Source organism: Onychostoma macrolepis, chromosome 01 (genome assembly GCF_012432095.1).
Source record: "Onychostoma macrolepis isolate SWU-2019 chromosome 01, ASM1243209v1, whole genome shotgun sequence".
In the NCBI taxonomy this organism is placed as follows: Eukaryota; Metazoa; Chordata; class Actinopteri; order Cypriniformes; family Cyprinidae; genus Onychostoma; species Onychostoma macrolepis.
The window spans coordinates 41629786-41653703 of NC_081155.1; the positions used below are offsets into that span (position 1 = coordinate 41629786).

Sequence of the window (23918 nt, forward strand, 5' to 3'; positions counted from 1 at the left end):
TAAGAGTAAATCATAAATATATAGGCTAATGCACAATGTTATGGACTACATATAATGTGAAGTCGTAAAATGCAGTTATTTTGATATTATAGCCGATATTCTTTAAATAAGTCGTAAAAATATTACATCACATATTAGTTTTAATATGTAGGATACATCTTGGACAACTGCTCAGTGAGATTAGACTTTTTTATTATCAGATATTGAATAATAATAATACATTATATTTTATATTATACATTTACTTTATAATTATGATTTACATGTTTCAGGTCTCAGAAATAGTATCAGCATCATCATCTTAATAAGTAAATAAACAGCGACAATAAATTATTATTTTCATTTTTTAATGATTTTTGATGATTTAGGGATACCTTTATACTTGCAATAAGTGCAATTAATTGTGAGCCACGGAGAGGATGAGAAACGCATGGCTCCGCTCTGATGTTGGTCGAGGAACACATCTCAGTCCAAGGACGTGCTCGAAGTGTCTATACTACAGTATGATTAGTTAATTAGAAAAATGTCAAGTGATCGACTCCCGCAGGACATCCTCTGCAGCCAATCAGCGCTCACACAGGCGTTATGAGTGAGCTGTGAACGCGCGGGGAGGTTCAGAGAGCAGAGCCGATGACAGAGATACAGTTCTAAACAAGAGAGAGCGCCAATATATATAGTAAGATTAAGCGCGCATATCCTTTCTGGGCGAGTTTTCTTTTTCTGTGCGTTTTAAAAAAAGTTTAGAGATAGGCTGCTTGAATTAGCCTACTCTGGCCGTCTCGTGGTTCCAAATGGGTAAATATCAGCAAGACTAAACTCTAAATATCTATTTTAACAGAACAGACAGTATCAGTAATCGCGATTAAAACGCATGTATCTGTGCGTAAAACGCAGCTATCAAAGTGTTTTCCTGCAACTCCAAACACCCTAAAAGCGTTGCAATGGAAAAATCAAAGAACTTCAGGATCGACGCCCTTCTGGCTGAAGAACCACATCGAGGGACCCGAGAAGTATCACCTGGACTGAGCAGCGACAGCCCGACGGGCAGCCCGATGTCCTGCAGGCGCGCCGACACTCCGTCCCCGCGCGGGACCCCCGGTGCCATACATCTCCAAACCGGAATCATACCTAAACCAGGACTGCTCAATCTCCCGCACCCAGGACTCGCTTCGCTTCCAGGCATGTACACGACGCCCATGTACCCCATTTCAGCTTTGGGAGGTCAGCACCCTGCCCTGGCGTACTCGGGTTTTACGCAGCTGACGCATTCGTACCCGGAGCAGCTGAAGGCGGCGGCGATGGCCGGATCTTTACCGCTGGAGCACTGGATACGAGCTGGCATCATGGTACCACGACTGCCCGATTACACCTGTGAGTGGGGTAGCATTCAGATGAGTGGGTAACAATTTATTAAATCACTAATAAACATTACATATCCCTTAACACGTCAAAAGTTACTGTCCATAAAAAATCGAATATGCACTTAAAAAAATAAATTAAAAAAAGGTGTATAGTAACAATTTTCACTCAGAAATGCTAGTAATTTTCACAGTTCATAGCAAAATCTTTTAAAACCTTTTTTTTTTTTAACAGTGCATAGGAATAATGAAAGTTTTATGACATTTATTACTATTTTGAATGCATGAATTAAAATTCTGTTTAACATTATATATATGATTGAATAATGTTTGTTCATGAAATTTGAGTGACACTTTTTAACCTTTCATTAATAATTCAACATAATAATCTGTTCAAAAACTTGATGTGCATTTCCATATGAACAAACCTATACTGAATATAGAATTTAAAATATATATAAGTTTATTGACATTTACCTGTTTAAATATCAATAACTGAATGATCTGTAAAGAATTGCATAATACAATAATATTATTTTTTAATTGTAATATTAATTCAAAGTTATTAAAGTTCACTTAAAGTTCAAAAACTGGTTTGAACTTTTTTTCAAAATAAATAATGCTTTATTCCAGTTTTGTAATTCCCAATTAACATGAGCAAATTACAGTTTTACGTAATTAAAAATTACAAATGCATCTGATATAAATGGGGGGGGGGGTGTCTTCCTTATTATTTGTACACCTTCATCATTATAGCATCATTACTGTCATACACCAAATTTTGTTGCATTACCGCCATTGTCAGTTTGAAAGCAAATATTGTAAAAGCTCATGAAATCCTTTTCAACATAATCAAAGGTGAGGAAAAGCAAACAGAGGGAGAGAGATGTGCTTACACACCTGTGACTCTTGAATGACCTGGAGTTAATTTGTCACTAAGCAATTATGATGTTTATAACTCCTGTTTGATGGATTATTAAACTGAAATCATGGTGGTCACATGTGGCGAAATTAGTTTGCTGAATTACACATGACAATCTAAGTGCCTAAATGAAAAAGCAGTATCAGGAAATTATGACTATATATTAGTTATTTCTAAATTTATTTGCGATTAAAAATAGCTAATAACTAAAATACAGGGAAACGTATTTTTACAAACTGAAAGCAGAAATTTTAAATACATAATACAATAAAATAAACAACAATAATAATATGTTGTGAACAAACATATAGCCAGTATATTTTACCAGACATTACACTCTTCATAGACATGATTGAAAGATTATATTATCCTTGGATAGTTAAAAAAACGACAACTCAACAATAAAGTCATTCTGACACTCTAACTGAACAATGGTCCACATTGTGTTACCAGGATTTACACCAAACTGTAATAATATAATTTTATTTTTGGCTTCTTTATAAAGCCATAAATGTCAGCCCGATGGAAATTGTCTTTGTGTGAGAGAGAAACTATAAACAAACACCTTAAACATACTGTAGTTCATCAATAAAATCCCAAAAGCGTTCATTGAATTTTCATTAAGTTAATGGCTTGCTCTTGCGTTTTATGGCCGCCCAGCCCTGCTTCCTCTGTGTTTAACAATAAGCTGCAGTAAAGCTATTATGGTAAATGATAGCTGCAAATTCCGGGCTTTCTTTTGTGTGTGTGTGTGTGTGTGTGTCTGACCCTGCAAGTCCTTGACATTATATAAAAGAGACAAAAATCTCATAAAAATAATCTAGACGTGGATTACAGTACCTTGCTTGCATCCCTTTTGGCTGGTGCTTAATTTTTATATGCAGGCACAAGAGGCCTGTTATTAATTTGGAACAGATTTACAGTTTTAGCAATGACGTTAGTACAGGCTTTTAAGTAAAAATGCTGCTAGACGTTTATGTTCTTAGTTTAAAGTTTATATTAGATCAGCATAAAGTTATGTTAAACCGCAGCAGAATAATTGCACTTGTTAGCAGTGCCCAGGCTTGAACAAACCCCTAACCCTAAAGATCTGAACCACATCTGAGTAACAGAATATCACCTGTGACTTGGACCAGTAGGAAACCACGCACCTAACAATCACCCATTATAGAAACATTCTAGCATTAAAACAACACATTAGAAACATTCATTTAAATGTTCACTTTTGTGTGTAATCTGTTCATAATTTATGTTAAGATCTATTCATGTCCTCATTCTTTCTATTTGTCTTACAGCCGCCCCCCAGTCCGGTTTGATGGGTAAATGTCGTAGGCCGCGGACAGCATTCACCAGTCAACAACTACTGGAGCTGGAAAACCAGTTTAAACTTAACAAGTACCTTTCCAGACCCAAACGCTTCGAAGTGGCCACATCGCTCATGCTGACTGAGACACAGGTAAAGGAGTGTGAAAGTGCGAGAATGAGAGAGTGGAACAAATGGTAAACCGAGGTTTTAAGATTATGAAAAAATCGTAGGAAAAAAGGTTCGATTTTTAAATGTTTTAAAAGTAGCTACTTTTGCTCACCAAGGCTGCATTCATTTGATTAAAAAAAACAGTAATATTGTGAAATAATATTACAGTAATAAATAACTTTTTCTATTTGAATATGTTATAAAATGTAATTCATTCCGATGATCAAAATTGAATTTTCAGCACCATTACTCCAGTTTTCAGTGTCACGTGATCCTTCAGAAATCATATCCTGATTTGATACTCAAAAATCTCTAGTTATTATCAACATTAATATATATATATATATATATATGCACACACACACACACATATATATACACTTTTTACACTGGATAAAACTTATTAGGAAGGACAAACTAAATAAAGCATTGATACATACACCATATCACCATGACTGTAGTGTCTAAAAACCATGATTCCATCAATTCTTTTCTATACGTCTCTATTGGTTTATTGGTAGAAAATGGTTATTTTGCTGCTAACCTTCTGGGATTGTATGCAAAACAGGTCAAGATCTGGTTCCAGAACCGTCGAATGAAGTGGAAACGCAGTCGTAAGGCTAAAGAACAGGCCGCGCAGGTCGAGGTCGATCGTCAACGCGGGGGAACCAAATCAACCAATGAGAGGCCAGAAAGGGACGGCCGCAGGGCCATCGCTCAAAGTGTGGAGGAGCATGAGGAAGAGGACGATCTTGAGGAGGAGGATGAGGAAGATGAGGAGGAAGGGCAACACAAGTTCATAAACGACAACCTTAATGTACCACGTTCCACAGACTTTCTGCACCACACGTCTGCGTTAAGATACCACCCTGACAGCCCGTTCTCTGAGGACGACATGGAGGAGGTGGGAGGAGGCGACAGGAAGATTGGGGCAGGGTTATGAAAAGATATTTATATGGAAACTGAAACTGCAGAAATTCACAGCAGCATTACAGCCCTGTGCTATGGTCTGACTGTGTCAACGGTAAAATTAAAGAACAGAGACTATAAATGCCAAACTATTTAGCCACCGAAAGATGCACGAAAAGCCAACCACCAGAATGAATTTCACTGATATGTGATGGTGCTGGTAAGTACAGGTGTCAATGAAACTCATACAGAGTAAACGTTAAATATAATAATAAACATTCAAGCTGTGTTCCAAAACTTGTAGACAGCAAAGTGCATCACAGAATCTCTCTCTCTCTCTCTCTCTCTCTCTTTACACACACACACACACACACCTGTTCAAAAGTTTGCGGTTATCAAGATTTATTTTTTTATTTTTTTGAAGGAAATTAAAACTTTTATTCAGCAAGGATGCATTAAATTGATTAAACTTGACAGTGAATCGTGTTACAAATAATTATTCTCAGTTCTTATGAACTTTTTCATTTATCAAAGAATCCTGAAAAACAGTAACATGATTTTCACAAAAATCAAATATTTGCTTTCAACATATAATAATAATAATGAAGACACGTTTCCTATTCATCAAATCAACATAATGAACAAGATGAATTCTGAAGGATCATGTGACACTAAAAACTGGAGTTACATTTTACAATATATTAATAAAGAAAACGGTTGTTTTAATAATATTTCACAAAATTATTGTTTTTACTGTTTTTTTTTAAACAAAAATAAATGCAGCCTTGGTGAACACAAGAGACTTCTTTCAAAAACATTAAAACATCCAACCCCAATCTTTTGAATGGTAGTGTATATATTATTAATTTAATACCATAAAACATAATAAGCATTGTCTATTCTACCTAATATTTGCTATATAGAATATTTTGCTAACTTAGCAACATTCCAATTTTAACTGCTATTGGAATCAATTGTTCACATGTGTTGTGCTATTTGTGTGGCACATGGAAATGCTGCCTATGTAGAGCATTTCAGATGAGTCACTTACGAGATTTCACTTTAATTAGCAGAAAGCCTATACAGGCAGCAAGGCAGCTCACAAGGTTCTAGAACAGAGCTTTGATTACAATTTCTGATTCAATGTCTGAGAGCCATGTCTTGTTTCTACAAGACGTAAATGTTAATTTATTGTTTTTGTTCATTGTAAATAGCATCAGACATGTGCAGTTGTTGCAGTAAAACACTTTTGCTTCGTAACTATCAGCTGCAAGTAATCCTCCACTAAACATACAAGAACTCTGTAAAAAAAAAAAAAAAAAAAAGTTTCTTAAGTGCTGGTTTCAAGAGTGAATAGAAAATCTAAATTGCCATTCTTAATACATACTGTATCTGGTCTTACTGTGCAAGATTCATTAGTGCACATTATTCCAAAGAAATAATGTAAGCATCTTACAAATTACTGTTTTACTGTAACAATACAGATTAATAGCAAAAAAATGACAAAATGATCTGAAATAGATGCATTACCCCTGGATTCTCTCTGGAGGGTGAGTTTGACCTTCAGCTTCCATGACCAGGTCAGAAAGTTGGTGGTCAGTGTTTCATTGTGGTATGAAACAGGCACTTTTCATAATCCAATCAATTCCTAAGACTACAAGGATACACTCATTATAGTACAACAAAATGTCTTTCAAATGTAGGTAGTTTCATGTGGTGTCAAACCAGAACTAAAAGGCATTAAATCAGCTTGAAATACATTGTATTAGAATTCACTTTTTATATTTTTGTTTTGTTGAAAGGTACAATGTGCATATAAATATTTATTTGCATTAAAAGTATGCCTTTTTTTACCTATATGTAAATTTTTTTTTTTACCTATCTATATGTCATGGTTACATTCATGTGGCTCAATGTTTGTTCACTTTAATGTTATTTAAGAAAGTCAAAGTCTGTAATTTATTTTCATTGAAACATGCAAGGGAGGTCGATACACTGTTATGGCAATGTTGTATTTGTTGCTGTAAATAGCTGCAAATAAATGAAATGAAAAACAAAACTGTGGAAATGATTGTGTTCAAAATCTGAATAAAGCTTCCTTTTAGAGGCAGCAGTCTATATGGAGTTAGGAATTCAAGTCATATTTGTTTAACATTCTGTGCAACGTGAAGATTAGGCTACACTATGACTTTAAAGGTGATCGTTAATTATCCAAAAGTTATTTAGATATTTTTGTGATATAAATGCTATAAATAAGTACTTTTCATGTTTTCCCGATGTCCCCCCGAATAATCACAACAGCGATTTAGTGGTTAATGTTTGAAAACTCTTACCAAATTAATACTTACTTAATATGTATTTATTTTAACATAGTAAAAAATAATATCTAGTAAACATTTACAAATATAATATTTATGTTTAACAGAATAATAGCCTACTTAAGAGACAAAATTGCATCTCATGGAGTGGTTGAAAGAAGCAAATTACTTAAAGGGATAGTTCACCCAAAAATAAACATTCTGTCATTAATTACTCACCCTCTTCAAAACCTGAAAGACCTTTGTTCATCTTCGGAACACAAATGAAGATACTTTTGATGAAATCCGAGAGGTTTCTGAGCCTGCATAGACAGCAACACAACTGACACGTTCAAGGCCCAGAAAGGTACTAAGGACATCATTAAAATAGTCCGTGTGACATCAGTGCATTTGTCATGGTACTCTTGTGCTGAAGTATTTTTGTTTTCTTTGTGCACAAAAAGTATTCTCGTTGCTTCATAACATTATTGAACCGCTATTTTAATGATGTCCTTACTACCTTTCTGGGCCTTGAACGTGTCAGTTGCATCGATGCCTATGCAGGTCAGAAAGCTCTCAGATTTCATCAAAAATATCTTCATTTGTGTTCTGAAGATGAACGAAGGTCTTACGTGTTTGGAACAACATGAGGGTGAGCAATTAATGACTTTAATTTTGACTTTAACATTTTTGGGTGAACTATGCCTTTAAGTCACTGACTTAGTGGGCAGCAAGACAGCTGCCTTCAGATTCAGACACAACCAGTGAGGCTGATTAACATGCTGGAGAATTGCAAATCTGCTGCCCATAATAAACCAGCTGAAAGAGGTTATTTACAGCCCAGCCTCTCAAATATGAATTACTCAGGCGGGTTTACTGATAGTCAAATAATTAAGTTAATGAAGAGGAAGTAAAGTAATTAGGCCCTTGGTGGTGATGTCATCACGGTTATTACATTTACGCACAAAAAAAAAGAAAATAAATTTCAAAAAAAGCTAAATGATCGGAATACGACTGAAACAAGGCACTTTATTGGGCGTTTGTGTGAGGGCAGTGATTAAATGCAGAACAAGTGCAGACGGCGTAACTTCGCTGTCATGGGGGCTCCGGGACAGCATGTTTATATAGTGATTAAATGCATTTTTAACTGGCCTCAGAAAGGTGCATCTGCCTTGTTAAAATTCCACCAGACCGGGACATCGAGGACAGTCTGAGTGAGTTTACTCATTTTCAGAGATTGGACTACACAGGTTTATTTCCCGGGTAAGGCGAATAACATACGCTTCCTGCCGGGAGATTATAGGACTTTACAACTTGAGAGTTGTCAATGAAACCCTCAAAAGTTTCACACTGGATTGGTTTTAAAGTCAAGAAAAGGACACCTCGTTCAGTCTACCTGATTAGGTAAATTTCACATTAACATTTGCATTACATTTGGCAGGCACTTTTCTCTAAAGCGACTTACAAGGTGTACATTTTATCCGTTCATGCATCCTCTGGGAATCAAACACATGACCTTGGAGTTGCATGCATTAGTTTGAGCAACAGAAATGCTACAGAACTCAAAAGAAGCTACACTTCATATCACAGTGTTCATAGAGGAGAGAAAGTATGGCACACAAGTGGTAATTTTTTTGCTTGGCTGATAATAAAATAGCAGAAAAAAAAAAAAAAAAAATTGAAGGAGGCACCCAAGTCATATCTTGAGATCAGACCATTTTTTTTTACTTAAACTCTGTTGATTTGGGCCCATAATAAAACACCCACAACACCTTAAAAACAACAACCTGTTAAAAGCACTGAGAACTAGCAACTTTGTTGCACAGGCAAATGCCAATTACATTTACAATTACATTGTCTTTAAAAATCTATACCATCTCTGAAATCTCTGAATTTTTTTCAATGCGGTGAGCAAAAACTGATTCTAGGTATACCGAGTACTACAGTTTATTACAGTGTCTAATTTTATATAATCCAAAGTGGTGATTATTTTCCATAGGCCTATTTGCAAGGGAAGGTGAAAAATAGACGTGACAAAAAGGAAAAGAAGAAGTCACAGAATGCAGAAGACGATCAATCGTGAAGTGTTGCTAAGTGCAGCAGTTTTCATGCATTTACATGTTTACCTACTTTTTTAGGCTGCATGTTATTAGATCTTACATTTAGTCATTTAGCAGGTGCTTTTATCCCAAGTGACTTACAAATGAGGACAATAGAAGAAATCAAACCAACAAAAGAGCAATGATATGTAAGAGCTGTAACAAGTCTCAGTTAGTCTGACACAGTACACATTGCAAGGCTTTTTTTAGGGCTGTCAATCGATTAAAATATTTAATCACGATTAATCGCACGATTGTCATGAGTTAAATCGTGATTAATCGCAACTTAATTGCACATTTGTATTTGTTCTAAATGTACCTTAAATTAATACTTTTTAAGTTTTTAATACTCTAATCAACATGGGCATGGGCAAATATGGATGCTTTATGCAAATGTATGTTTATTATTATTGAAACCATAATCAACATAGAGCATAAGACTAGACATGTTTCAAAGGTCATAGATGTTTTTCAAAGAACTTGTTCATGTCTATTAGACACATGAAAAAAACAAATACCAGGTTGCCATTACTTCTCTTTCTTTGCACTGAGCAATTTACTTACAAACCTGTTTACATTTTTGCAGGAGAGGGCAGCTCACTTCTTCTGAACATGCAAAATGTACATTTATTATTACAATTGTTTGCCTCTCTGTGCCCACATACTGTTTTTTGATGCAGCTAAATTCACAATAAAACGGTTTTCATTGATATATTTTACTGTTTCTGTTGTCAGACAACGGAATGAATATGAAATAGTGACGGAAACTCGACCCATTAAAGGGATAGCTCACCCAAAAATGAAAATTCTGTCATCATTTACTCACCCTCAAGTAGTTCCAAACCTGTATGAATGTCTTTGTTCTGCTGAACACGAAGGAAGATATTCTGAAGAATGTGGGAAACAGAGCAGTTCTGGGGCACCATTGACTTCCATAGTATTTTTTTTTTTCCTAGCAGACGCACAGAGAAAGAGGTGTGTGTGCGCGCGCGCGCTGGGACAGCAAGACCTCGCGCTCGCGCGACAGTATCGGCGAGTCTCAGAAACTAAGGTTTGGGCAAACCCTAAAGATTTGTCGCTTGGCGCATTTTTGAAGGAAATTAAAAAAAAAGGCGCTAAAGCTGGCAATACTGTGCATCTCCATTTCTCCAACTACGGGCTAGGCCACGGGTCAAACAGAAAATGCGCGCCGCGTTAATAAAATTAGTGCCGTTAAAATGAATTTGCGTTAACGCGTTATTAACTTTGACAGCCATATAATATATATATATATTTTTAAGTAGATAGAATAGAAAAAAGATTAAAGAACGTTTCATTATATAAACAGGTAATTAATTTTTTTTTTTTTTTTACACTTTTTCAAATGTTCTAAAAGGAAATTGCTGGTCTTGTACAGTTTTCCTCCTTAGAATTTTCCTTCTGTAGTAAAATGGTTAATTTTCATAAGGGAACCCTAGAAGTCACTCAAAACGTCACATGATTTGAGGTGTCATTCATGTGTGTAATCCGAAATGATATTTATTGGCATCGGACAAATTACACGCTAATTAAGATTATGGCAGTGGTTTTCCAGAAGAGGGCCTCATGATAATTTACATGCTTACTTGACAAAATAAGACAAAAAAAAAAAAAATCACAGTAGGCTATTTATTATTTTAATTTACCCTCTCGACAACGGTTCAACGTTTTTTTTTTTTTTGAAGAAGAAACAGGGTTCCTACTGCCTAGATAGAAAAAAATAAATACATTTTTATACATTATTAAATATTCTTTTAGTATTTTTATTATTATTTTTTTTAAATCATTGTCCTTAATCTTTGCCTAGTAAATTAACTAGAAAATTCATGGGACTATGGAGAACCACTGGATTAGTACACTCTCAGAAATAAAGGTACAAAAGCGGTCACTGGGGCGGTACCTTTTCAAAAGGTACATGTTTGTACCTAAAGGGTCCATTTTGGTACCTTAAAGGTACATATTAGTACTTAAAGTGTACATATTTGAACCTAATAGGTACAAAAGTGACAGTGACAGCTTTTGTACCTTTATTTCTGAGAGTCTAGGATTGTTCCAACCTTTCAAATAGCAATAATGATTCTTGGCTTATCAAACTCCACTATAAATCTTTAATATAATTAGTCATGTCAGAAATGTTGATTAGTATTATTAACAGCAAAACACTCAATCTGCCTTTTAACAGAACATATATCCAATGAAATGCTTCAGGTGGTTTTATCGTACACTTGTATACGCCACAAGACGGACAGAAATGCTGACTACCGGTATCTTCTAAGCATTACGCCACTGACCCAAAGTCATGAACGTGCGGCATCGAAGATATCCCGACTTTACACATGGCTCCAAGCCTTTTATCCGCATGAAAATGTCAGTTTCATAGTGAAATAAGTAAATGCGACTCAACCAATTTGTCTGCCGGCAAATCAGCAACAATAACTTGAGCGACATGACCCCGTAAAATATTTATACTCTGTAGTTTAATCAATCAGACTCATTACGGGAATATGAACAGATTGTGTGATCTTTTAAAGTAATCACCCTTATTGCTTGAGATTTCCCTCGGCCTTGTCGTGTCACTTAAGCTAATGGGAAGGTAAGAGAATGAGAGACTGGCCCCATAAATTCACATCTGTCCCGACTTTAACCGCAGCTCAAACACACACAAAAAGGCCAAGTTTTAGTAATAAACTTTATTGAAAAAGGCTCAGCCTTTTCTCTTTAAATGCAAGCTAGCGTTCGGGACAGGCATTTATTATGCTTGCGGGAAATCTATCAAACAGATGCGAAATGTGGCTTAATAATCAAGATAAGCGACTAGCTACCCGTCACGATGATTATGATTGGCTTGGAGTCAGCAAAAGGCCGTGTTTGTTTTTCCTTGCCGCAATAAACAATCGACCTATATCCTTGAGATGTGATTTCTGAATCTACACGTAGAAAACGGCTTATGTTTACTTTTATACACTACTAGTGACTAATTTCAATGTTAGGCCTATATAGCCAAACCTAAATTTATAGATGATTGTGCAATGACTGTTTTAAAGACGTAAACTTCAACCCAGTGGTGTTCAATAAAGCAAGATGGTCCGGGATTCAAAATCTAATTTAAACCTGGAAATAAACCGAAAGGAATAAATAATAATAAAAATAAAATAGCGTCAATCAAAAAGGTCCAATCAATGCAACAGAACTTTAACAAATGCGACGCATTTACTCCTCCCTGTGGCCTTTATGCCACGTCTGTGATTTACTAAAGGAGGGAAACTCCGGAGGATCAAAGGCACTCAACACTGACCCATAATCCCTGGCTAATTAAATAATTCACTAACTGATTCATCACTAAATCAATAAAGCAGGAGATGGTTTATTGTGTTGGTATAGCATAGGTGACCAATTGGTTGCAACCAGGATAATAATTATTATTATAGAGTTAGTGATTTGAACAAACCACAAAAAAAAAAAAAAAAATAGGCATTAACTTTAGACTTTTTTTGGCCAGTAATCAACTAATCAAACAAAAGAGTGAACTGACCTGCTGGAAAATCCAGATTGGCTAATTTAGATCCTGTCCGGTGATGGTTTTAAGCTGGTGTAAACTGGTTTAAATGGTTAATAAGCCAGACTACCACCAAATGAATGTAGTTTCAACATGATAGACCACCATGGAATAGCTAAATGAACAAACAAATAAATAAAGGAGTAAAATTGCATTTATTTATTTAACTTATTGATTGATAGCATTACATTTAATTCTTCAAATTTTCATTACTGTAATTGGGGGGAAATGATGCAAATACTTGGTGGTTTTGACTGCTTTAATAATAATAAAAAATAAAATAAAATAAACATACAGCACAACAGTTAGCACATATTAATTAATGGGGATTCGTGGGGAAAATATGCTTAATCACCAAGAAAATAATGTTACAATGCAGAATATGTTCATATTCCTTATATGCTATTAATATCTGTCCTTTGCTGGGGTGAAATGCAACCTGGAGATGTTCTAAATGCATATAGTCAGTTACAAGACTGCAAACATTACCATAACCATCATCATATAAGCTTTTTGATTAAACGTACTAAAAAATATTAGCCTCAGACGAAACAAAAGAAGGTTTCGTTTGACCTTGATGTGGACTATAACATGACATCATTTCATAGCCTGTGGGATCATGAAAGCAGAGACGGCCGGCCAATGGAGGACAGTCCCACACACTCCCCAGACCATAAACATTGTTTCTGTATAATGAATGATTATCCAGAGAGGGCCGACTGGACTTAAGTGGGATGGTTTGCATGGAAGGAAATGCTAATTAAACTGTAATTCATCCCACTGGAACTGTATCTATGTCTGTGCATTGCGTTCTCCGTCTGAAACTGGCGATGTTTAGGGGAACGTGTGTCCATATGCAGTTTATGGCCTCTCTGTTCCCCGTCGGTGGCGTAAGGTCATTGATGAGATTGATTATGATGAACATTGAGTCAGAACGTCACTTTTGACCCTCACAACCCCCATGAACCATAAATTCAGGTGCCTAAACAGCCTGTAATATTGGTTTCGTACCTTCAAAACAGCGTAGACCAACCAGGGGTTTGATCAGTCTTTCAGTAGGTGGTCATTGACAAAACTGTTTTTGTGAAGGTCAGCCACTAAATAAACAACATTTAAAAAAAAAAAAAAAAAAATCACATTGTTAGAGAGGCAAAGCAGCCATCAGTCAGTTTTTTTGGATGCCCTCCTCAGGTCAGCAGCAAAGAAATTTTGAATTCATTTGTCCAAAACAAAAGGTCTGTCTAAAGTTTCTACATAAATTTATTGTATTTCTGACAACATTCTAAAGTATGCTTGTCGTTGAACTATTTTTTAATGATTTGAATTAATTCTGAATTAATTCAAATTTTCAGTTCTTTTTTCAAAAGAGGCAACAATTATGCATCTAATATTGAATGTCGCAACTCTGTAATATTACAACTGCTGAATACATCATGGTTTAAGTAAAATGGTATACAGAGAATCTTTCTTTGCAAGCAATTCTTTTCCCTTCTGCTATCTATGTATACATACACACACACACACACACACACACACACACACACACACACACACATACACATACATACATCCCCCGACTCTATCAGAGAGTGTTATTATAAAATTATGTATCAGATGGCAATACCATGTAATTTCATTTATGCCATGCATGGAACTACATGACATTTGTGAACCACATCATTTATTTATATGGTATAAAAGTTCAAAGTATAACACGATATTAGTTTCTAAAACACCATGGTATTACCAGTGTTTTGGGGCATAAAGACATCACTACAGATGTCAAAAAGAACAATATCAATACAAAATGTCAATAAATACTCACCAAACCCCGTTTTCCGTTTGCTACAACTGTCCACTAGAGATCACAACACAACTGGAGCAACATCTCCCCCGAGTGGTGATACTAAAACCTTCAAGAAAACCTAACCCCCTCCATTTGTCGGTTTCAGTCACACTTTATTCACCATTTATAAAAGGAAAAAAATATGCGTAAATGAATGCCAAGAAACAGGTTTCCAGTCTTATATCCTATAAATTAACAAGCTTGCATAATTAAGAATTCCTGAACTGAGATATATTTTTTCTTTCTTTTTTTTCTGAAATCAGAAAATTACTGCTGTTAAAAAATAAAACAAACAAAAAGCAGCAACACATGTAGGTCCTTATTCACAGATAAAATTCCAACTACAATATATATATATATATACAGTGAGGAAAATAAGTATTTGAACACCCTGCTATTTTGCAAGTTCTCCCACTTAGAAATCATGGAGGGGTCTGAAATTGTCATCGTAGGTGCATGTCCACTGTGAGAGACATAATCTAAAAAAAAAAATCCAGAAATCACAATGTATGATTTTTTAACTATTTATTTGTATGATACAGCTGCAAATAAGTATTTGAACACCTGAGAAAATCAATGTTAATATTTGGTACAGTAGCCTTTGTTTGCAATTACAGAGGTCAAACGTTTCCTGTAGTTTTTCACCAGGTTTGCACACACTGCAGGAGGGATTTTGGCCCACCTCCACACAGATCTTCTCTAGATCAGTCAGGTTTCTGGCCTGTCGCTGAGAAACACGGAGTTTGAGCTCCTCCAAAGATTCTCTATTGGGTTTAGGTCTGAGACTGGCTAGGCCACGCCAGAACCTTGATATGCTTCTTACAGAGCCACTCCTTGGTTATCCTGGCTGTGTGCTTCGGGTCATTGTCATGTTGGAAGACCCAGCCTCGACCCATCTTCAATGCTCTAACTGAGGGAAGGAGGTTGTTCCCAAAATCTCGCAATACATGGCCCCGGTCATCCTCTCCTTAATACAGTGCAGTCGCCTGTCCCATGTGCAGAAAAACACCCCAAAGATGATGCTACCACCCCATGCTTCACAGTAGGGATGGTGTTCTTGGATGGTACTCATCATTCTTCTTCCTCCAAACACGTTTAGTGGAATTATGACCAAAAGTTATATTTTGGTCTCATCTGACCACATGACTTTCTCCCATGACTCCTCTGGATCATCCAAATGGTCATTGGCAAACTTAAGTCGGGCCTGGACATGTGCTGGTTTAAGCAGGGGAACCTTCCGTGCCATGCATGATTTCAAACCATGACGCCTTAGTGTATTACCAACAGTAACCTTGGAAACGGTGGTCCCAGCTCTTTTCAGGTCATTGACCAGCTCCTCCCGTGTAGTTCTGGGCTGATTTCTCACCTTTCTTAGGATCATTGAGACCCCACGAGGTGAGATCTTGCATGGAGCCCCAGTCCGAGGGAGATTGACAGTCATGTTTAGCTTCTTCCATTTTCTAATGATTGCTCCAACAGTGGACCTTTTTCTCCAAGCTGCTTGGCAATTTCCCGTAGCCCTTTCCAGCCTTGTGGAGGTGTACAATTTTGTCTCTAGTGTCTTTGGACAGCTCTTTGGTCTTGGCCATGTTAGTAGTTGGATTCTTACTGATTGTATGGGGTGGACAGGTGTCTTTATGCAGCTAACGACCTCAAACAGGTGCATCTAATTTAGGATAATAAATGGAGTGGAGGTGGACATTTTAAAGGCAGACTAACAGGTCTTTGAGGGTCAGAATTCTAGCTGATAGACAGGTGTTCAAATACTTATTTGCAGCTGTATCATACAAATAAATAGTTAAAAATCATACATTGTGATTTCTGGATTTTTTTTAGATTATGTCTCTCACAGTGGACATGCACCTACGATGACAATTTCAGACCCCTCCATGATTTCTAAGTGGGAGAACTTGCAAAATAGCAGGGTGTTCAAATACTTATTTTCCTCACTGTATATATATATATATATATATATAGAATGCTTCAGTTAATTTAGTCCTGAATTATGAAAGAGCATGTAATGCATATATCTCTTAAAAACATGTCTGGGTCATATGAACACAATGCCAAGAAAGTAATGGTCCAACAAACAGGATTCATTTTATTTATTTTTATGCAAAATATAATTTGTTGTTATTTTGCAAATATTTGGGATAAAATATGACCCAGACATTATTTTGAGATTCATCCTCACTAGCAGAGCCTTATCAGACATGATAAACAAATAACGAAATACAGAAATTATCTCTAGGAATGTGGATTTCCTTCTCAATTAAAATGTAGGCATACTTAAATACATTTAAAACATATATATTTTACAAGGTTCCTTTAAAGAGCACCTTAACACTGTAAGCAATTAAATAAACTTATACTAAATGAAACAAATTTGTACCTGTTAAAAAAAGAAAAGTGGACGCATCCTTTTTGCAAAGTAATGTGAACTAGCAATAACAAGTTTTCACAGGCATGAGCATTTTTTATACATCCTCTCAAAGTCTGAAAGAAATACTGAGCGTAGCATAACTAACACCACTTTCACTTGCTGATAAACGCTGAGCGCTAGAGCCAAACAAGTTCCTTAAAATTACTTATTGTTTAATCCACACATTTTCCTTCATCAAACAAGAGCAGAACTATTTTTCAACATACATAAGTTGTTGCTAACCATTTAGTCAGAAATCTGTTTCACAAATGAAGACCAATGGCAGTAACACAGCTTTATCTTTGGGCCTTTGCAATAAAAGGTCCCAGAAAAACCTCAGATGTCTTGCTTTATCAGCAGAACTGTTGTTTAAATAACCTGACTAATGTAATTTTAAACAGCTAAAATTCCAATCAAAACCCTCATAAACATATATTGGTTTCGGTTGCTTAAAATGTACAAGCTAATAAATCTGAAAAAAGACACATAAGCCAAATTACAATCTGAAAACAACTGGTTCGATCATACATAACTGGTGCCTGTGATAATGCAGCCAAATAGAGCTATTGCACTCTATTGTGTGGTTTGTGTGCCATAACAGTGAATCCCACAAAATCAGGAACATGCCCTGTTCATATTTTACTCCAAAATCATAATTTCATTGCTCAGTATGGATTTTGGGGTGAAATACGAGACATTGATGCGAAGGCTAGTGTGATCATGTTTGAGTGTGTAATCATGGTGCTGAGCTCACTGAGGTAAGACAGAGCAAATGTTTGCAAGGCTTGTGAGTTCAGTGGGTTGTTTTTGTCCGAGTGCATAGTCCAAAACGTCCAGAGTCCACTGGAAAACAGACATGAAATCTCAGTGGAAGCATCATACTCTGTTGGTATCTACATCTATACCGTTTGAGTCCTGAAGGTTCTGGACCTGGTCAAGGACCCAGCTGATTCTGGGCCTTTCCTGAGGATTGGTCACCATAATGGAGCTGAGGAGGGTTTGAAGACCTTGAGAATAACTGTCAAAGAGAAAAATATGCTAAAGATAGGACGTCTCTTTGGCAGGTGGCATTCTCCATTTATCAAGATGCTGGAATATATTTCTATTAGAAAATGTTACAGCGCTAAGCCAAATCCTAGCCTCATATTCCATGACTAAAAGCGTTCAATAACAAGCAGATTTCTGTTAAAAGTGACTAGTATTCATTTGGTCATGTAATCTATACATGAAGCAACTCACTGAATGGCTTTTTTTTTTAGATGGGTTAAAATCTTACTTACCTTACTAGAAAGAGACAATTATTATTATTTTTTTTATGTGGAAACACTGGTTTCAAATGTAACATTCCAATATTATTTTAACTATAGTATTATATTGTATTTTTAAAAATTTAATTATTTTAAATGTAATATTCCACAGTTAATATGAATTTTATAAATTAATTTATATAAATTTTTGCACATTAAAGTTGTACACAAAATTGTGTAACTTGCATGCATAATATTTAAAATAATATTATATTATATTTAAAATATACAATTATTTAAAATATAATATTTCACATTTATATTTCGCTTTTTTATAATGAGGGGAAATTAGTTCATAATATAATATTTTAAAAAATAATGATAATAATATTGCACATTTAAGCAAGTTACACAATGTGTACATTTTTTAAAGAGGGAAAAATGTGTTCAACATACAATATTATAATACAACTTAAAATATAAAATTATAATATTATGACATTCGATTGAAGATTATGACCAAAAACAATGAATTGCCCTTGCAAAGTGCTGCCTTTTCTAATGAGGTCCACAGAGGCTGAGTTTGACACAATAATGGCCTTGAAAGACCTCAAGCTCACCTGCACGACTGTGGAATGGAGACTGGATTCTGAACGGCGAGAGCCACGCTGTCACCCTTCTGAAAAATCAGGTCATACGGTCCCTCCAGCATCATCATGCAGTACAGCACACAACCGAGAGACTAGAGCAGAAAATACAAAGGTTACCTACAGCAGACACAACAGACTATCATAGACATAACATTATGCTGATCTGAAGGAGTAGAGATATGAAGTGACAAAAGTTTGCTGACATTAGCCCTGCGCAGACAAAACTGAACAGCAATAAAACAACATGGCATGGGTTGGTTTTGATTGTTGCAGCATGTTGTTTTGAGAAAGATGAGCTGAAAAGGGAAAACTACTACACACGTACAACACACACACACACACACAGACACAGACACACAAAAGAGAATTACCCAAATGTCTGTTCTCTCATCAATGATACAGTGACTCTCCACATTAAAGAGCTCTGGTGCTCTGTAGGAGATGGTGCACCTCTGAGCGGCCCAATCCTGATAGAGAAAGTGTAAAAACATAATTCATTTAATGTCTTGATTCGCTGCTGATAATTTTTTGATAAATGCCGCTGAACGATTTTCTGATCTAACCTGGACCGTCATGGCCTCCCTTGACCCTCGAACTTCAATCCTGGCCTTGTTCATGGAGCCCAAGTCCATTAATAAAGGGCGATCGTTCTCATCCAGTAAGACGTTGGTGGGCTTCAAGTCCCTGTTTTCAGAAATACAGCTAGAGTAATAATACCAACAGGAACTAACAAACTGACATCACAGTGGCATTATTGAGTCTAAAACTGATTCATCAGTAACACTACATTAAAATGTGATATAGTATGCAAAACACATAGTTCTAGCAATACAATCAGATTAAATTATTAAAAATTGTTTTCTCTATTGAAATACAGCTGATATGAAATAAAATCAAAACATTAGTTGAGAAACTTAAATGAAAATGAGAAATGTTGCCGTGGCAATTATCTGAAATAGAACAAATTTAAGTTGAAGCACTAAAACGACAATGCGAAAAGCACATAACACAATTATTAAATAATTAAACCATTATGAAAATAAATGAAAACCAAAAACAAAAACAAAAAGGTAATTCAAAATATTATATTATTAATAAACACTATAAAAAAAAAAAAAAGATATATATAGATATATCTATACACACACACTGGTGGCCAAAATTATTAGAACACTTTGATGATTATTTTTATGAATACAATCTTTATGTATTGAACATTGCATCTTTCACCACAAATGTTGTTGCTGCTATTTTAGAAATGGTAAACTATTGTTAATTCAGGTTAACTAATGCAGTTGGAAAATGCAAAGTGTTACCAATTACATTAATTACTATTAAGCAACTAGTTCTTTTTCCCAAATTTCACCTTGAATGCAGAACAAAGACAAAAGTAATAACATAATTTACCAAATTTGGGTTTAAATTGAATTTTACTTTCAGTACCTGTGTGCATAGTCTTTGTCATGAATAGCTTTGAGGCCCTCGCAGATGCCATGCAGAATGTGTAGTATGCGGCTCTCAGGCATAGAGCTCCCCTTATCCCGCAGCTTCTCCAGAACTGACCACAGACTTCCCTTCTGCACAGGAACAATTCAGCACATGAAACGCTTTTAAATGACATACTGGACTGATGGACTTGTTAGAGGCCTGGAACTGAAAAACAAAACGCAGTCCACTTACATTGATGTATGGGAGCAACAGCCAGGCCTCACACTTCCCGCCGCGCTCCATGAAGGTGTGTGAGGTCAGGCTGAGGATGTTGGGATGGTTGAAAAGGCGGTGCATCTCCATCTCGGTCTGAGCCTCCTTGCGGCCCTCGCGGTCATGGCAAAGGATCCGCTTTAGAGCGTAGAAGCGGCCATCATGTGCACCTTCTACCAGATCCACATAGCTGAAACCTCTTGAAGAAGCAAAGAATGAAATACAATTATTTCTTATGAGACCAGTTGCTTTATATAATAAATTTCACTTGAGAAAACTATCATGCATAATCATGAAAACACACACACAAAACTATCCATATTTCCTAATCTTGTTGTTTAACAAACCTGGCATAATTGTATATTACAACAATTGTTAGCTCTTTGACCAATTGCTTTGCAAGTCTCTTTAGATAGTAACATCTGTTAATGCATGAATGAAAATGTAAAAGTAGCCCCTCCTGCAATTTACAGTAAGTGAACAAGCAGTGCATGGCTGTTCCTTCACAATGAGACACCAAGCCACTTCCAAAAATCTTTACTCTCTCTGTTCCTCTTCGGTAGAATAAGCTCCCATCATCCACCTGATCATCAAAACCTCAAAGAAATAACTAAAGACACGCTTCTTCTACAATCACTTGACTAATTCACATCTAGAAACAAAGGAATGTACTGTAACACCTATCTGTTTATATAAAAATCTTTTTTTTTTCTGCTTTTGTACTAATGCATAATCTGAATCATGAGAAACTGCACATGATGTTTCCTATTTGTAAACAGCTATGGATAAAAGGGTCTGTTAATTATATCTAATAAATGATAATCTTTTCAGCATCATTTAACAATATTCAACCATATTTTTTCTTGATATTTTTTTTCTATTGTTGGGCTCACACAATTCCAGTAAGTTTTCAAGTGTTTTGAGGACTGGATAGTCTAGTTGACTAGTCTTACCCTTCTTCTAGTTTCTGGATGAAGTAGTATCTCTTGTTGTCAATGGTGATGGCACTGCGGGAGCAGATACACAGAGCTTGTCCCATCTTCTCTGGAGCATTGCATTAAAACCCACCATGGATGGAGGAGAGGCACTGTTATAGATCAAGACTTGATTACTTATATTCATATTCTTTTCAGAATTTATTCTATTCCTTGTTCATTTATTCTGTTTTTATTCCTTTCCATATTCAGAATGGAGCAATGTGTAGGATTGTAATGGAAAGGTTGGTATAGTACAACCAAATGTTAAATCTAGAGTGTAAATGACTTTTTGTGTGCAGCAGGCTAAGACTCAGTATGTTGCATTTTTGTTTTGGTCCACTGCAAATCAATGATATACGTGTTGGTAACAGTTTGTTTTCATTTCAGCAAATGTTGGAATAAACATTGCATTTTTAATATAGAACTCTATGACCCCATGGGAATGTGTCTGGAGAAATATTCAATATCGTTGTGGTTTCAAAAACCACACAACTGTAACAGGGTTAAGCATATCCTCTTTTCTTGATTTCTGTAAATTACAAGTTAGTATAACATTTTTTTAAATAAATAATTACACAATGTTAAAATGCACACATTATATATGGAAGTATGAATGGTTAAGTACAACAAGTCCAGCTATAAACAAATTTATTTAAGGGTCTCTCTCTCTCTTTCTTTTGGTCTTCAGCTAAATAAGTAGAATGAATATCAGTTACATGTGGTTTACAGTTTAATGTGGCATGTATTAAGCTTATGATTTAACCATTAAAATACAACATTTTAATTGATTATATCAACTGCAAACCAATGACAATATCTACTGATTAAATTAGGTTATTTTGGAATATAGCATTATTTAACTGTATGGTCTTGATTTCTGTAAAGCGACATGAAAAAGACACTACAGCCTATTAATTACATTTTTATTATTAATTAAATGCAAGCCAATTTAGACCAAGAAGTCAAGTCGACTCAATACTGCCTCTGTTCACATAAGACTCCTTCATACTGTTCACGTAAGCCACTGTCTGTGTCCAATTTTCCACTAAAATAAATTATTCACGGTGTAGAAGGGAGCTTTCTGATTGGCTCCTTATATTTTACCTTTGTGACGTTGGCTGTTGCCCTCAAAAATGTTACAGATGCCACTTGATAGAGTTGCTTGACAGTGTAACGTGTTTACCGTGAATTCGTTAGGATAATTGATGAAAACATCGATCGACTCGTGAATTCGTGTCCGCAGTAAACGTGGCGTCAGCTGGTTTTGTGTTTCACAGCATTTGAATTCCCGAGCGAGACCCGTGACATTCAGACGTAGACTAGGTTCTTAGTTAATTATTTGTTGTTGTAACCGACCCATTTAATATGGGTCTAAGAGAAGGATTAAAGTGAGACTCGGTTTACCTTCTGAGACGCTCTCCTTATCCTCTCCTCCGCTGGTTTCTCCGGTTTCTTCCGTGTACAAAGAAAACGTCAGCGTGACGCATACTTATGACCGCCTACTTAACCCATGCAGTGCTGGTACATCCCAGGTTAGGAAAAGGGCTGTTCACACTGTCAGTTTTTGGGATTGGCTTTTGGCAACCGCATTTATTTTACAGGTGTGAGTCTCGAAATGTCTCGTTCACACAGCCGCCTACAGTTGCGTTTGTAATACTGTCTGTATGAACGTGCAACTGGAGTCAAGCCCTTATTCCTCACCAGTAACCATAGCGACAGTGACAACAGTAAAATCAAAGATGGCGACGTCCATAAAACTGAAATTCTTGTCACTTTCTGACACGACAAGACTCCAATCGAGCCGCGAGTTCTTCGTCAAATCGTCAAAAGAGCGGAGAATTTGAATCGCGCGCAGAACACAAAACTGACGGGAGCGGCTCCGGTGGAAAACTGACGGGATCTAAAACTTTCAGATGACAGGCTGCTCATTTCTCCGTTACTGCAAGTTACCGAAAACACACATGAAAACACGTAACACACGGTAGACGCGCTTTTGTGTGGCAGAGCGGCTCTTTCGCAGTGTAGTTGTCCAGTCCTGTTCCGTTCACACCGCGCGTGTGTTCCGAGAATGCGGTTGTGAGTCCTGAAAATTTACAGGAGTGAGTTCAGTTACTTGTCACGCCTGTAAATAACCGAACTGTGTGTGAACGTAACCGTATTAAGGACTCAAATACAGGATTGACAGCCATATTCTGCTGCTGTGTGAACGTGGCTATTGCAATAAATCTAATTAAAAAAAACAAATAAATAATAAAGAATCTGTATTGTGGTCTATAATTAAATTAATTATAATTAAACAGATAAAAGCTTTGAGTAATTTACAGTTCAAATTCAAATTAAATAAATATAATTGTTAATATTATCAAAACATCAAATTATTAAATAATTGCAATGTTATATTTTAATATTACGTAATTATTTGTAATGCACACTTTCAATATG

The 23918-nt window shown here is 36.0% G+C and overlaps 2 protein-coding genes across 3 annotated transcripts; one reads left to right on the forward strand and one right to left on the reverse strand.

Moving 5' to 3' along the window:
* The first annotated feature begins 380 nt into the window (after positions 1-380).
* Positions 381-4697, forward strand: mnx2b (motor neuron and pancreas homeobox 2b). Of its 2 annotated transcripts, none has more exons than XM_058784143.1 (3): positions 381-1395; positions 3576-3736; positions 4323-4697. In XM_058784143.1, the coding sequence occupies exons 1-3, from the start codon at positions 942-944 to the stop codon at positions 4695-4697; spliced, it is 990 nt and encodes a 329-aa protein (XP_058640126.1). In that variant the 5' UTR covers positions 381-941. The 2 variants fall into 2 exon arrangements, with proteins under 2 accessions (XP_058640126.1, XP_058640135.1); XM_058784152.1 differs by having other exon boundaries at positions 381-1371.
* An 11727-nt stretch (positions 4698-16424) lies between these two features.
* Positions 16425-23030, reverse strand: stk16 (serine/threonine kinase 16). The gene is made up of 8 exons (XM_058772269.1): positions 22881-23030; positions 21453-21586; positions 20479-20698; positions 20242-20375; positions 19362-19482; positions 19170-19265; positions 18769-18890; positions 16425-17919 (listed from the first exon to the last, which is right to left on the reverse strand). Exons 2-8 carry the CDS (start codon positions 21536-21538, stop codon positions 17778-17780), a joined length of 921 nt encoding a protein of 306 aa, XP_058628252.1. The 5' UTR covers positions 21539-21586; positions 22881-23030; the 3' UTR covers positions 16425-17777.
* Between the last annotated feature and the right edge of the window lie 888 nt (positions 23031-23918).